We start from the raw sequence: 15,536 nt of genomic DNA, 5'->3' as shown, positions 1-15,536 counted from the left end.
GGTTGCTCGGCGTTCGCCGAACACGTGGCCTGGCCTCGACGGCCAAATACAGTAGGGAGAGTGGGGTCGTGGGACATTGTTGTGTTTTCTCTTCGAATGCCTTTCCTTTTCCCCTCCCTTTCTTTCGGGGTCGTTGTCACATGCTATCTGTCCTTCAGCTATGGAGACGACACCCTTTAGGTTTTGCCCGCGTTGCAAAGGCAAATTTACCTGGAAGGACAAGCATAAACGGTGTAACCGTTGCTTGCCCCTTGACCACAAAGAGGAAGGCTGTGCGGCCTGTCAGCTACGTAAGCCAAAGACTTTAAAAGACCGTAGGGTCAAAAGTTGGGCGGCCTGCGCCATGTCTAGGTCCGAATCAGCCGTCGCAGAAAGTGACGAGGAATGTGACAACACGACGTCCGTTTCGAAAGTCGTACACCTCTCTAAGGAGCGTTCACACTCCTTGTCGTCCGTCCCCGGCCCCGACAAGCTCGGCTCACGCCCTGCTTATGGGGATGAACACCCCGGCGACAAGGACGCACACAAAAAACACTCCCACAAACACACATCCCATGGCTCTTCCTCGACAAAGACGAAGAGGGCCTCAGCGCCAGCGGAGACGCAGGTCCTACCGGCGGCCTCCTCAGACCGTAAGAGTCTGAAGCCCCCCTCGCAACCGCAGACGCGACCTGCGACCGGGCTACCCCGAGATAAGGGCGCTACCACTAAAATGCCAGACGACGCGCACCGAAAGAGAGCACCCACTGGCGAAGAGCAAGCGACGCCTGTCTCGGGGACGACAGAGTTACCCTCGACAGACAGCGTAGTTGTCGAAAGCCTGGCAAGGATTATTTCCTCCGATAACCAAAGACTGACGTCGAAAGACACGTCGGTTACCGCTCATAGGCCCCGGGAGATGCCGAAAAGACCAGAAGGGAGACAGGAACCTCCCGCTTCGTCGAGAGGGACTCCTAGCCTACCGGAAGGCTTTTCTGAAGGCAATGAGAACCTCTCTTCGACGTTATGGGACAGGTCGAAGCGTTTAACGGAAGGCCCTCCCTTTCCTCCCCCTGGCCGCTCACGAGTACCTCAGGAAACTCTAGAGAGACTCCAGTTCTGTATGAACAGGATGGAGAGGTTTATAGAAACTCAAAACCTTCCAACAACCAAGAGATCAAGAGAGGGACCTCATGAAGATCCCAGGGCCAAGAATCCCAGGCTGTTTGATCCACCCCAAGAAGTGCTAGATTTATATGACCTGACTGAAGAGGACCCCCACTTTCAGGAGGAGGATGAATTCCTGGGCAATGAGGGGGAAGAAAACCTTCAAGAAGATTATTTTGAAGACCACCCCGATAGGGGGGATGGGGCTTCGAAGGAGACCCTGAGGAAGGCGCTTCACAGCCCTGGCAGTCCCCATCAGTGTCCTCAGACCCTGGAGCCATAAACCTGTCCCCTCCAAAGGACTCGCCTGTTAGGAATACCTCGCCCATAGACGATCAGCCCACCTTTAATGCACTTCTACGCAAGGCAGCGGCACATTTCGAGATCGAAACCGGGAAGATTTCTCCTGACATCGTTTTTTTTTTTTGGAAAAGATCATTAAGGAGAAACCCCCTGTTAGCCAGACCATTCCCCTGCTCGCCTCAGTAAAAAGACGGATTACTCCTTCTTTATCCACTCCTGCGCTGATCAGCAGAGGGGTCAACCCTAGGATAGAGAAATTATTCAGCCCTTCCCCATCGGACCCTCTATACATTAGGGGTCACTCTGTACCAGATTCCTTAGTGGTAACTAACACTAGGAAGAGCGCTGGGTTCCCGCTGTCAACTAGCGAGGCACCTCCAGATAAGGAGGGTAAAAAATGATATGCCCTGGGAAAGAGAATTACAGCTTCAGCTGCCTTTTCCGCAAGAATTGCCAATAACAACTCTTTGCTGGCAAGTTACGCGGATGCACAATGGTGCAAACTATGTAAGGATATTTGAAGAGGTACCGGAACCCCTATGTACTCGTCTACTAGCTACGGTGACTGAAGGGACCCTAGTCAACCAAAGCATCATCAAAAATACCCTGGATGCGGCGGAAACGGCTGGGCGCTCCCTAGTCCAAGGGATCCTACTAAAACGCCATGTATGGCTACGAAATTCAGGCTTTAAACCTGAAACGCAAGCATCTCTTATTAATAAACCTATAGAAGATGCAAACCTCTTCGTGAAAGCTGTAGATGAGGCTTTAGAGACCGCAAAGAAAGAGTTTGATACTATTAAGACACTAGATCAAATTTCAAGGCCTCACAATAAACGTGGTTATGGCAACAACCAACGCCAGCAGCAGCAACCGCAGCAGCAATACACTGCAGGTAACTGGCCCCCTAACCAAGGCACCAGTGGACAACATAACCAGAGAGAACAACGTCGTGGCAAGGGTAGAGGCCGGGGTTCCACTCCTAGAGGTTCGGAAGCCACCAACACCAAATGACTCAAAGATTCGGGTCCCCTCCCATGCTTCGCCGGTCGGGGGCCGGTTAACATCATTTCTTCCCGCATGGGAGGGTATATCAGACCGCTGGGTACTAACCCGCGGCTATTGTATAGAATTCAACAAATCCCCTACGTACAGACCCCCAAGGGGACGATGCATGTCACCAGAACACCTCGCCATCCTTCTAAAAGAAGTGGACCAACTACTAAAAAAAGGAGCTATAGAGGTCGTGCCTCTATCCAAGGTAACGGAAGGTATTTATTCAGTGTACTTCCTTGTACCCAAAAAGGACTTAACCATGCGCCCTGTATTAGATCTGCGCCCAGCGAACACATTTGTCAAACCTCAAAAATTTTGTATGGTGACTTTACAGGAAGTAATCCCCCAGTTGTCTCAAGGGGATTACATGGCAACATTGGACATGAAAGATGCATACTTTCATATTTTAATGCTGCCAGCGCACAGAAAATACCTCAGGTTCACGATAGAAGGCAAGCACTACCAGTTCAGAGTGCTACCCTTTGGCATAGCATCAGCGCCGAGAGTATTCACGAAGCTACTGGCAGTGGCAGCGGCCCACCTGCGCAGGTGGTCCATTCCAGTATACCCTTACCTCGACGATTGGCTCATAACAGGGGATTCTTACGAAACATGCTTCTCAAATACCCAAGAGACTGTAGACCTTTTGTTTCAACTGGGCTTCTCCATCAACGAGAAGAAGTCCAGCTTAGACCCCAGCCAGATCAAACAATTCCTAGGGGCTCTAATTCGAACAAAAGACGGCCTTGTCTTCCCCTCCAACGAGAGGGTCCAAAACATACTGATTCAAATTCCTCAATATCTGCCCGGTCGAGAGGTAACGGTAAACCCCCCGTGAGTGTCTGTGTGCCTCCTAAACCCCCCCCGTGAGTGTCTGTGTGCCCCCTTAACCCGCCGTGAGTGTCGTGTGCCCCCTTAACCCCCCGTGAGTGTTGTGTGCCCCCTTAACCCCCCGTGAGTGTCGTGTGCCCCCTTAACCCCCCGTGAGTGTCTGTGTGCCCCCTAATCCCCCCAACCTCCTTTCTACTCCTTACCCATCTTTTTTTCTTTTCACCACCTTCTTACACCTCAGCCCACTATCTTTCTCGCTCCTCTTTTACTCCCCCCCCACTTAGCACTTACACTTATCATTGTTCCCCTGACTTTGATATCAGCTTGTCTGTCTCCCCTCCTCCCCTCCTTGTCTTCTCCTTCCTCCCCCTCCCCTGCTCTATTAATTTGTCGCTGACAAATTTGCATCATAGCGTGTCTGTTATTCCCTTTCTCCCCTCTCTTATCCCCCCGCACCCCCCCTCCCACCCCTCCTCTTGTTCACCTCCTGCACTACATCAATTGCCGTCAGGCATAGTAATGTTACTGCTTGTTTTGTTCTCCTTCCTTTTCCTTTCCCTCTTGCCTTATTTGTCTGTGCACTTGCACTATCAGAAATGTTGTCAGGCCTATTACGATAGTTATTTTTCACATTCTGTATTGTTTCAAGGACTTTTATTGAATGCTACTGTATTTTTCCTTTGTTCCCTCCCTCCTTGACGTGCTTTGAAACACATTGTGTATAGGCGCTATATAAATAATCAATCTCCAATATCTATATGCAAAGCAATGCGCTTACTGGGAATGATGGCGTCATGTATTTATTTGGTACCTCACGCGTGCCTGCGTATGCGCCCAATGTAAGAGTGGCTCAACAGCCAGTGGTGTCAGGCCAGCGGACAATGGGACGATCTAGTGGTGGTCTCGCAGGCCTTGGTTCTCTCGCTACGGTGGTGGTCGAAGGAAAACCTGTTAATAGGGAAACCATTCGCCACCCCCGCAGTGGAAGCCACTCTAACCACAGACGCATCCCTCACAGGACTCCGAGCGTAGCATCCAAGCACATAAACCTACTGAAGCAACTAGCTGTGTTCAAAGCGTTGAAAGTCTTCCAGGCTCACCTGCAAGGGAAGGCAGTAATGGTCCTCACGGACAGCACCACAGCCATGTACTACATCAACAAGCAGGGGGGAACTCACTCTCCAGGACTGTCCCAAGCTAGCCCAGAACATCTGGAAGTGGGTTCTCAGACACAACCTGTTATTATTGTCACATGTACCAGGGGAACTCAATCTGCTAGCAGACAAACTCAGCAGAGACTTCCCTTTGCTATTGGAGTACGAATGGCGGTTACACGAAGACATTGTCTTCGTCTTTACACAATGGGGATTCCCAGAAATAGATCTGTTCGCAACTCTGGAGAACTCCCAATGCCAAGATTACGCCTCCAGGTACCCCCAGAACCAATCCAAGGGGAACGGTCTATCGATACCATGGTCAGGGAAATTTGTTTACGCTTCCCCCCCCCCCCCGACTCCCCTTCTCAACAAGATAGAACCCAAGTTGCACCAAGAACAAGTTACCATGATACTGGTGGCCCCTACGTGGGCCCGACAGCCATGGTTCGCGCATCTGATGGAGATGTCCCTATCCCCTCCAGTAAAACTTCCCTGCCCATACAACATGCTGTCACAAGACAAGGGCAGGACTCTGCATCCATGCCCTCAGAACATGAACTTAGCAGCCTGGCTCCTGAGGTCATAGAATTTGGCCACTTAAGCTCCTGCAGAGATGCATGGACATTCTCAGGGAGGCTAGAAAGCCGAACACTCGCCACTGCTATTCTAGCAAATGGAAAAGATTTGTCATCTCGTGTAGAGGGAAGGGCATCAACCCAGTTGACTGCTCTCCAACACAAATTATTCTTTACTAACTCACCTTCTAGACTCAGGTTTGGTGTTTAACTCTATTAAAGTCCATTTAGCCGCAGTTTCCACATATACCACTTCTCAACTTAGTGTCATGGTGGAAAGTCCCAGTTATTAAAGCCTTCATGGAAGGGGTGAAGAGGATCCACCCTCCCATAGCTAACCATGCTCCCGGATGGGACCTAAATTTGGTACTAACTAAACTCATGGGGTCACCATTTGAACCCATGCACAAAGCAACTCTTAAAGACCTCACTCTTAAAACCGCTTTCCTAATAGTGATCACCTCCATTAGGAGAGTAAGTGAACTACAAGCGCTCTCTATACTAGATCCCTTTGTAACAGTTCACAAAGATAAGGTGGTGTTGCGTACACATCCTAGGTTTGCACCTAAATTTATCTCCAAATTCCACGTCAACCAGTCTATATAACTGCCAACGTTCTTCCAGAACCCTTCTAACGTAGGGGAAAGAAGCCTGCATACACCGGATGTTCGCAGAGCGGTTATGTTTTATATGGAAAGAACTAGACCATTGAGAAAGACTAACCAGTTCTTTGTCTCGGTGGCAGCAGGAAGAGAAGGAGATGCAGTTTCAAAATCTATTTCTAGATGGATTGTACAATGCATCATCCTCTGTTTCTCTCTTGCTAAGAGAGAACTGCCCTTCAAGCCAAGAGCACACTCCACTCGAGGCACAGGGGCTTCCATAGCTTTCATTGCAAATGTCCCACATGAGTCCATTTGCGAAGCGGCAACCTGGAGTTCTGTTCACACCTTTACAAAACACTACTCTCTAGATGCCCACTCTAGATCTGATTCCCAGGTGGGACAAGCAGTATTAAGACATCTTTTCTCTACTGTTCCTTCTAACAGCCCACCTCCAACTCCGGGTACTGCTCACTAGTCTATGCACAGCATGTGATTCTAAGCAGATTAACAAACCTCAGAAGACGATGCATTACTTACCGTAAAAGCATTTCTGATGGTTGTATCTGCTTAGATTCACATGCGCCCACCCTTCCTCCCCGCTCGGATGGTAGGAACATAGACTTTCTTCTATATCTCTTTTCTGTACTGTCGCATCTAGTAGGCTCCCTCAGGGCAGAAAAAATACAAACGGAGGGACCTCGACGTGTGAGGGATTGTGGGTACACTGCATGTCACTATAGGGATAGTGTTACAGACGCGCCTTGTCGACGTCCCCTTTTTCGACTACGAAAAACAAAATGCAATACTCCGCAGGGACCACTGGATGTCGGACTATGCACAGCATGTGAATCTAAGCAGATACAACCATCAGAAATGCTTTTACGGTTAGTAATTTATTGTCATCTGCTGCCGCCAGCTCATCCTGGACACATCATGCAAGTAACCACAAAGTTACCAAAAACAAAGTTACAGAGAAACAGTGTTTCTACCGCACTTCACAGAAGATGTGTGCAGGTAAATGGAGGATTTTGGTATGGAGAACAAAGCTCTCCTGCTCGGATATCCATAGGGACTGATCGGTGCCCCCAAAACAGATAAACTTTGCAAATTAAGTATAGCAAAAAGGCTTCACTTACCTCAAAAAGTCAGGAAAGGTTCAACACAATAGCAAAAAGTAGGATGTCCCATGATGTCTATGGAAGCAAAGCAACAAAAAGAAACAGTCCAGATTACATGAGGCACAATGCCCACAAGGGCATTTCCAGCGGAACTAATATAAAGACCTGCAAGACTCAGCAAAAGTGCTCCTAAACAATTACCTCTTGATTCTTATTCTGTCCCATATTACACTGATAACAGGCAGGTAAACGAATTCCGAGGGAATTCAAACAGGCAGGTGGTTTTTAGAGACAGTTCGCATGGTTACTGCACGGAACGCATCTCAAGACCACGCAACATACCACCCACAATTGCACACTCAAAAAAATGCTGTGCTCCTCAACAAAGGAGTACTAAGTCTGTTTCAAAAGGAGGCCATTGAAGAAGCACCACCTCTTAAGAGGAATACAGTATGCTTCCTAGTCCCAACAAGCATCTCATCATGAGGCCAGTAGAGATCTATGGCCAACAACCAAGTTAATCAAAACACAAATAATTTGCTTGAACACTCTTCAAGAGCTCATGCCTCTGCTAAAACAGGGTCACAAACTGGCTATCTTAGACCATAAAAATAACATCCTTTCATATTTCATTTTTCCATAGCTAGCGCCGCAAGTTTTATAGCGTGCAGCACCCATTTTCAGTTCCAAGGGCTTCCATTTGTGATAGCATTGGCTCTGTCAATTCACAAAGGTTGCAGCTGTGTTGCACACATCTTTGCAAACATGGGATTCAAGTGTACCTGCACTTGGACGACTGGTTCTTAATAGGGGCAGCACAAGTGTCTACTCAACACTGAAACAACTATTACCCGATTGCACTAGTTGGGCTTCTCCATAAAATGTGCCCACTGCAAGAATGGCTCGCAACTCAATGGTCACAAGCAAAGGTGGCTGGGAAGCTCTAGTGGTTATATCACAAAAGGATCATTCAAACTCTGCATTGTTGGACGCTAACAGATTAAGAGGCCCCACATGTGTGAATCTCCTTGCGCAGGTATCTGTTACACCAGATGTGTCCATGTTATGGTGGGTAGCTCACTGTCCATCTCAACTGTCCAGTGCAAGTGGACTCCACAGCAAACAAGATTTCAAACCAGTTTAGCTGATCAATTAGCAGCAATACAAGTGCTTTACAGCTTCAACACACGAATAAAACTCAATTGTGTGCTTCTTAAGACTATGTCCCACCCTGCTTGGTAATGGAGAATATGGCTGTAGTGTCGCCACTCTCTAAACTCGTCACAGATTTCTCGGAGATCTGGCACTGGTCTGGTCTGGAACTGGAACTGGTGCAATCAGCAAGGGGTGTTCACAGAGCATATGCCAAGGATACAGAACTGCCTACCAGATATTCTTTGTGGATTAGTGTTCCACAAGCATGAGTTGGAACTAAACCTATGTACACTCAAAAAGGTCTTCACCAAATAGGGTGCACCAGACATGTCATTATTTGCAACAAATACAGGTGCTCTACTTGTTGGTCTTGGAGTTTGTCTTTTACTCCCCAAGGATCATTTATTAGCATTGGCTACATACCCCATATCACAGCACAAAGTATTTTGGTGGACGTTTCCCCTTCAGGCTTTCATGGGAGGGTTTAAATGTATGGAATCAGTTTCTTATATTGTGCTTGTACACCCAGCACTAGGATGAGGATCTAAATACATTGTTCTACTGATTTATGCGCCCGCTTTTTGAGCCTACTCACAAATTATATCTTAAATTGCTTACATATAAAGTGGCTTTCCGAATGGATTTTAATGGCAACCAAAAGAGTAAGTGAATGCCAGGCTATCTATTTGTGGCTATACATAAAACTTAGGTGGTGTTTAAAACACATCCTTGCTTATCAACAAAGTTTATTTTCATTTCACATGCCAATAATCCATTGAACCCCCAACTTTTTTCCAAAGCTCTTGCATGAGGAGAGCATGGGCATTGCATACACTTGATGTGTGCAGATCCATCATGTTCAACTTTAACACAACAAAGTCTGTGTTTGAGCAGTCCGTTCTTTGTGTCTTTCATTACAGGACAGGTGGGGAATTCAGTTACCAAGTCCACCATTGAATGCTGAATTGTGTGTACATTCAAGAATGTTATAAACTGGTGTACAAACCTTTACTCTTCACTCTTCAAGGTAACTCATAATAGGTAACCGAGCAACATTGGCATTCATTACAAACGTTCCTCTAGATGTCATTTGCTGACCGGCAACATGGAGTTCATTACATGTTTACTAAACACTATTGTGTAGATGCATAAACAAGGCAACTTTCACAAGTTGGTTAAGCTGTTTAAAGACATTATTTGCCACTGTTCCTTCAGATCACCCACCATCTTTGTCAGGTATTGCTTGCTAGACTATAAAAAACGTAGGAGTTCAAACAGATTCACAAGCCTCCGAAGGCATACGTTACCTACCCAGTAATAGTTGTTTGTGGCTTGTATCTGTTTTATAGTCCTTGCGCCCACTCTTCATTCTCAATTGGGAGCTACAGCTACTTACTATTTTCAGTAGCTACCCCTTATGAGTGTATTTCCAAAAAAGAAACAAACTGTGGACATCGACGTGTAGACCACCCTGGATGCATATGTAAACTAGAGATAGTGGGGCAGCACCACTCATGTCGATACCCTTTTACTTTAGAAGTAAACAACTTGTAATACTCTGCATCATCAACTAGATGGCAGCCTACATAAATCATGTATGTCAAAACACATTAAAGCCACAGAAAGACTATTACTTGGTTAAGTAACATCTGTGATATATTTAAACCAACAAATTACTTATACATGTAAACTTGCACTAAATCTTGAGATCTGAACTGGTGATCCCATAGAATAGGTGTCTGTTTTTACAAGGTGTGGCATCTGTCTTTATTTCCTTTTGGCGGACTACAAAAAGCTGCCAGTTCCTTTTGAAATTGTTCTTAACTTCATCAATGCACAGATATCCTTTCCAACCGCTCCCAACAGCTGTTTTCCAGTTGCACGGCCAAATTTGCAGATGGGCAGCAGTGTTCTGTGCCAGTTTTTGACATCACGCATCAGACACCTCTGTGTGAAGAACATGCCAAGAAAATGGTAAGCAAGCATGTCTTTTTTTCTTGTTTAAGTATAATTGCATGGAAACTATCCAGTTCTCCTCTGTTGCTCCCCTCTAGTGTAGGCACTTTTAGTCAGAAGACAAAGCCAGTTGCAGAATGTTGCATTGCCTCCTTGGGAAGTAATATTGTTGCCCTGGTATAGAACATCAGTTGTTGATTGATGAAAGATGTCCTATGTAGTTTTTGTGCACGCTCCTCTGTTAACCAAATAAGTAGTTGGGTGTAGTCTGCTTTTATGACTCGGTTTACCTTTCAAGCAGGAACCTAGTGGCAAAGTATGACATTTGGGCTTCTGTCCACTGCTTCCTCCGGATAGAGGATTTCGATCTGCGACTGCTATTGGAAGGCTCACTCCTGAGAGAGCCAATTGGTGCAGAGCCTGGAAGGGAAAGATGACCAAATGAAAAGCTATCACGGAGCAAGAGAAAAGGCAAAATAACACAAAACCAAATATTATATCGACCAAGGATCAGACTACTTCAGATGGCAGGACTGAATATTATACATCGCACTAATCGACATTCAGGCAGAAGGCATCATGGATTTTAATGAGTTAGATGGTTATTACTGTGGTTTGCAGCATGCACCCCTCTAACAGCCGTTCTGCATTTGTATTATGATCTGGATGCCTAATGCCTGGTGGGAGTTGACTTTAGTTGGTCCCAGGAGTGGCAGTCATATGTTTTTTGGTATGTTTTGGTACTTCTCCGGAATGAATGGTAGGTTGTAAGGTTGTACCAACTGTTTGGTGGCCGGAAGATAATATAAACTGAGCACAGAGCCAGGCGATGTTTCTTAATTTTAGGGAGACTTTTCAAATGTCCTCCTGTCAGGGCTTTGGAAGATCAACCTTTCTCCAGAGAGGCCCAGTTCCAGGTTCGATACACAGCAAGCCAGGTGATGAGCAAGTGTTCCCTTAAGTTCTTCCTAACTCCCCACGTTGTAGGTAGGCAGAGTAGGCCAGGCTTTGTTCTCTGGGGAAAAGGCAAAGTTCTTCGTTTTGTTTGGATCAACCTACACCTATTCACCACATGTGTTATTTTGCATTAACCGTCGGGAGAGATGGGGACCCGCGTTGAACAAGAACTGAAGATTTTTTACTTTTAATAATTTTGGACCTCTCAGAGAGACACTACATTTTAGGTTACTCTGAGAACTGACTGCATCCCAGGGAATGACTCTCCTGATACAGTGTGTTTTTTATGCACATTCCTGGCTCTAGGTGATTTGACTTGCATTGCCTTTATAAGATACCCTATTGAAGTATTAAGGCAAATTTGTGCCTGGCCTTTGTTTGATCCTGCTCTGCTACGTGACCACTGCAGGAATGTATGAGTTATCTCAGTGTTTGCATAAAGTCTTCGTGCCTGATTTTGGGTCCTGTAGTACGACTTAAAATGAGGATCTGCAAGTCTTCAGGCCATCTCAATTCATTTTGAAGGCTGTACAAGTAGTGTGCATATCCTATACCATACACCTTCATCTGTGTTAGGCAAAGTTTGTATGCAGTGCCCTCTGGGACCACAACACACAACTAGGACTACAGGTGTAAGCAAAACCAACCTTTGGTATACGTCTGTACCACACAGTTTTTGGTAACGAGCTGAGCAGCCAGGCTTATCTCAAGAGGGAATGTGAGCTTGTAAGGGTGTTACACAAAGGTCTACAATGACAAGTATTCAGATAGACACTTGTACTCAAGGTATTTTGGTAAAACACTTCTTAATTTATTACACAATCATTTATAAAGCATTCACTAAATGAGGCAACCAATATCGCACATAAATTACACTACAATACTGATTACTAAGCAGTTGAGCTCCCTTGAAGTCGGAGCAAAATAGCATAGAAGTAGGAGCAAAAAGGCATAAGTAAATAAAACAAATATTACAGTTACTTTAAAACAGTGTTAATAGTTTGAGTTCACCAGGGGAGTCGATTCAATGCAATAGGTAGGCCAAAGTCAATGGGTTGGTGTCTTGTATAGGTAAAAACGGTTCTGGTATTTAAAATGGAAAAGTCTTTGCCGCGGTTCTTAGAAGTAGTTCGCGGAAGAAAGGTTCGTATGTCGGGTCACAAGCTGACTAAGCCTGCAAGTTGCCAAAGTTCCACAAACCTTTGTGGTGAGAGGTAAGTTCTCTCGGTCGGGTTTTCACAGTACCTTACATTGAAGAAAGAGATGCAGCTGAAGATTTCTGTCCCTGGCAGTTCCTGCAGATCTCACTGTTCCTGAGCCTCAGTCGTGGCGACAATGGGATGACGTCGGGGGGTGGGGGGGTACTCCAGCACTGCACGGGGACGAATCACAAAGCTGGCAAATAGGAAAATCTTCGATTCCAGTTGCTGTTCTTCAAGCACACAAGCTGGTGGCCTTCTCTCTGGTTAATCCTTACCAGCGCAGAGAATGGTATCCAGGTGGCTTACGAGTTGCTTGGTCCCACCAAATCATAGGAAGAAGTCGTCCTTGAAGCGGCTTCTCTGTTGAGATGAACTTGACGATTCGGACCTACAGCAGGGCTCCACCGGGCAAACCAACGGTCCAGTAGTTGCAGCAGCCGTCCTCTTCCAGCTCGTCTTGGGTTCTTTCTATAGAGTGCTGGAGGGGTTACCTAGTATCCCCTGTGTCTAGAAACTCATGTATCAGTTAAATGCTAGCCTTTCCTATCGAAATAGCTGGTGGCAGTGGTTTTACAAGAAACTCCCATGATTTTTCCCGACGGCGAACACCGGTAGTGTTAAATCGCGGGAGCCATGTTTTTCAAGATGGCATCTGAGCCTCCTTTGTTTAAACGGGTCCCGGTCTTCTTTTATAGCCATTTCTTTTTGGAAAGGTCCTTCTAGAGTTTGTCTCTGTGCGCCAAACCAGGTTTGGTCCCTTTGTTCCTAAGCCTTTTGCGGGCTTCAGGACTGAAGACCGCCTCTGGCGCCCGAGTGTCTGGGGTGGGCAGGATGTGGGGGAGGTGCCCAAAACTCCCTGTGCTTAGTCTCCTAGGAGACCCGAATGCACTCTGGCGTGATTGGCTGGATGACTGTCTGACAAGGACAGCCACCCTGCTGGGAGAGTGGCAGCTAGGCTCGAATGAATGGGTAAAAACTTTAAAAGGAGAGTCTCTTGGCTTGGAAGGCAGAGTCGACAAGTGGAACGAAAGAACTGAAGATGAGCTGGAACGGCTGCTGCAACTACTGGACCGTTGGTTTGCCTGTTGAAGCCCTGCTGCAGGTGCGAAACGCCAAGTTCATCTCGACAGAGAAACCCTTCAAGGACGACTTCTCCCTTTGCGTTGGTCGGACCAATCAACTCTTAAGCCACCTGGACACCATTCTCGGAGCTTGTTGTATTTTCACTAGAGTGCTGCAGGAAACCGAATAAACGGGGTGAAGGACACCAGTTTGTGTGCTCGACTACAGCTACCGGAATCGAAGATTTGCCAGTTTGCCATTTTTGTGACCAGTCCTCGTGCAATGCAGGAGTCCCCCGATGTCTTCGCTCTTGTCCCCACGACTGAGGCTCAGGAACAGCGGTATCTGCAGGAACTGCCAGGATAAGAAGTCTTCAGCTGCATCTTTTTCTTCCATCTAAGGTACTGTGAAAACCCGACCGAGAGAATTTACCACTCACTGCGAAAGTGCGTGAAACTTTGGCAACTTGAAGGCCTAGTCAGTTTATGACCCGACATATGAATCTTTCTTCTATGAACTACTTATGAGAACCGTGACATTTCCGTTTAACTACCAGAACCGTTTTTACCTATACAAGACTCTAGCCCATTGACTTTGGCCTACCTATTGCATTGAATCAAACTCCTCTGGTGAACTTAAACTTTTTGCACTGTTAAATAGTAACACTACTATTCGTTTTATTAACTTCTGCCTTTTTGCTCCTACTTCAAATGCTCTGAATGCCATTTTGCTCCTCATTCAAAGTAGTTTAAATGCATCAGAACCTGATGGTGCGAAGTACTGTAGTATATTTTAGTGTGATCTTGATTGCCTCCTTTTAGTGAATGTTTTCTAACTGACTGTGTAATAAATTAAAAATTGTTTTACCAAGAAACCTTGAGTATAAGTTTCTATCTGAATATTTGTGATTGAGGACATCTGTATACCACCCATACAAGCTCACATTCCCTCTTGAGATGAGCCTGGCTGCTCAGCTCGCTACCATAAACTGTGTGGTACAGACTTATACCAAAGGCTGGTTTTGCTTACACCTGTAGTCCTGGTTGTGTGTCGTGGTCCCAAAGGATACTGCATGCAAACTTTGCCTAATGCTGGTGGCAGGCGGTGAGGATAAATGGTATAGTTGTTCTATTGAGAGTTCTGCTTTACTTTTGTTCAGATAGTAACCTTCACAAAGCTAAGCACCACTAGAAAAGCAATTTTATCATGTCTGATATGGATGTCTACATACAGGAGGCCCTGATCATTTTAACAGTAGATCAACTGAAGGAAATGTGTAAGGTCAGGAACCTCCATGTTAAAGGAAAGAAAAATGAATTGATAGAAAGTTTTTTGGAATTTCAAAGTCTGAGAATTAGGTCGGTTACAACACCTACTCATTCAGCAAATGTGGGAAATGTTGATGAAGATAATGATTCAGAGTCTAACTCTGTTATTGGTGAGCATGAAGAGTTGGAGGAGTCTCAGGATGTGAGCCCCTCTGCACCTTAACAAGCTCTTGAGCCCACCTTACAATAATAACTGTCTTGCATCGCCATCTTCACGGAGTACGGTCACGATTCACCTTATAAGTTCAGGGTGATTTCCCCAGAGTCCGTATACCTCAAGACCCTCCCTCCTCCCATGCCGCCCATATTTTGGAGGCCTTATTGGGACAGCCTCTTGCGGTATAGATCCTCCTTTCAATCATAGCACATGTGTCCATGTCCAATGCCCATTGCTCCAGTGTCGGAGAGTCCGGGTCTCCCCACATCTGTGCAATGTTGCGCTTGATTAGGGCTGCTGCCGTATGAAGTAGCAATTCTTCCCATTTGTTCAGTTCGTGCTCCCCCGGTACTCCCAGGATTAGTTCCTTCGGGTCCATGTCTATAGTTTTGGAGAGTATCCGAGACAGTTCCCGACAGCAGGCTTCCCAGAAAGTACAGATCCGGTGACAGGACAAGAGGATGTGAAAGAAGGTCCCCTTCTCACTCCCGCACCTGAGGCAGTTCGGGTTCGTTGCTTTCCCCCACCCAAATATAGCAGTTCTGGGATAATGCACTCTATGCAGTATTTTCAGTTGCACCAGTCTAAGTCTCGAGGAAATGGCGGCTTCTCGTGGGTGCATTAGTACCCAGATCCATTCCTCAGGGTCGATCTCCCCTACATCCATTTCCCACTTGGCCTTTAGACTGGTCAACCCAGGGGTTGCGAAGGAACTGATGGCGTTGTAAAGAATGGATATGCATTTGGAGGGAATATATTCGGGGAAAATGTTGCATTCTAGAGGTGAACATTCCGGGATATTGTCCTCTGTGGTAATATATGGACTCTCAGGTCATGGAACATTTGCATATGATGGTTTCTCTCATTGTCTGGGAGCTGGAACCTGCATTGTAGGTCCGCGAACGGGGCAAGATTCCCATCTTTCAAG

The 15,536-nt window shown here is 46.3% G+C and overlaps 1 protein-coding gene across 2 annotated transcripts in view; it reads left to right on the top strand.

The window, feature by feature from the left end:
- The window catches only part of INO80D (INO80 complex subunit D), a 227,190-nt gene that overhangs the window by 146,287 nt on the left and 65,367 nt on the right, over positions 1–15,536 (top strand). For both annotated transcript variants that reach the window (XM_069615563.1, XM_069615562.1), the window contains exon 8: positions 9,787–9,920. In XM_069615563.1, the coding sequence (XP_069471664.1) occupies positions 9,787–9,920 (134 nt within the window). The remainder of the gene's footprint in view (positions 1–9,786; positions 9,921–15,536) is intronic.

Source organism: Ambystoma mexicanum, chromosome 9, assembly GCF_040938575.1.
Source record: "Ambystoma mexicanum isolate Mex_15411 chromosome 9, UKY_AmexF1_1, whole genome shotgun sequence".
NCBI lineage: Eukaryota > Metazoa > Chordata > Amphibia > Caudata > Ambystomatidae > Ambystoma > Ambystoma mexicanum.
This window is presented reverse-complemented; position numbering and strand designations above follow the sequence as displayed.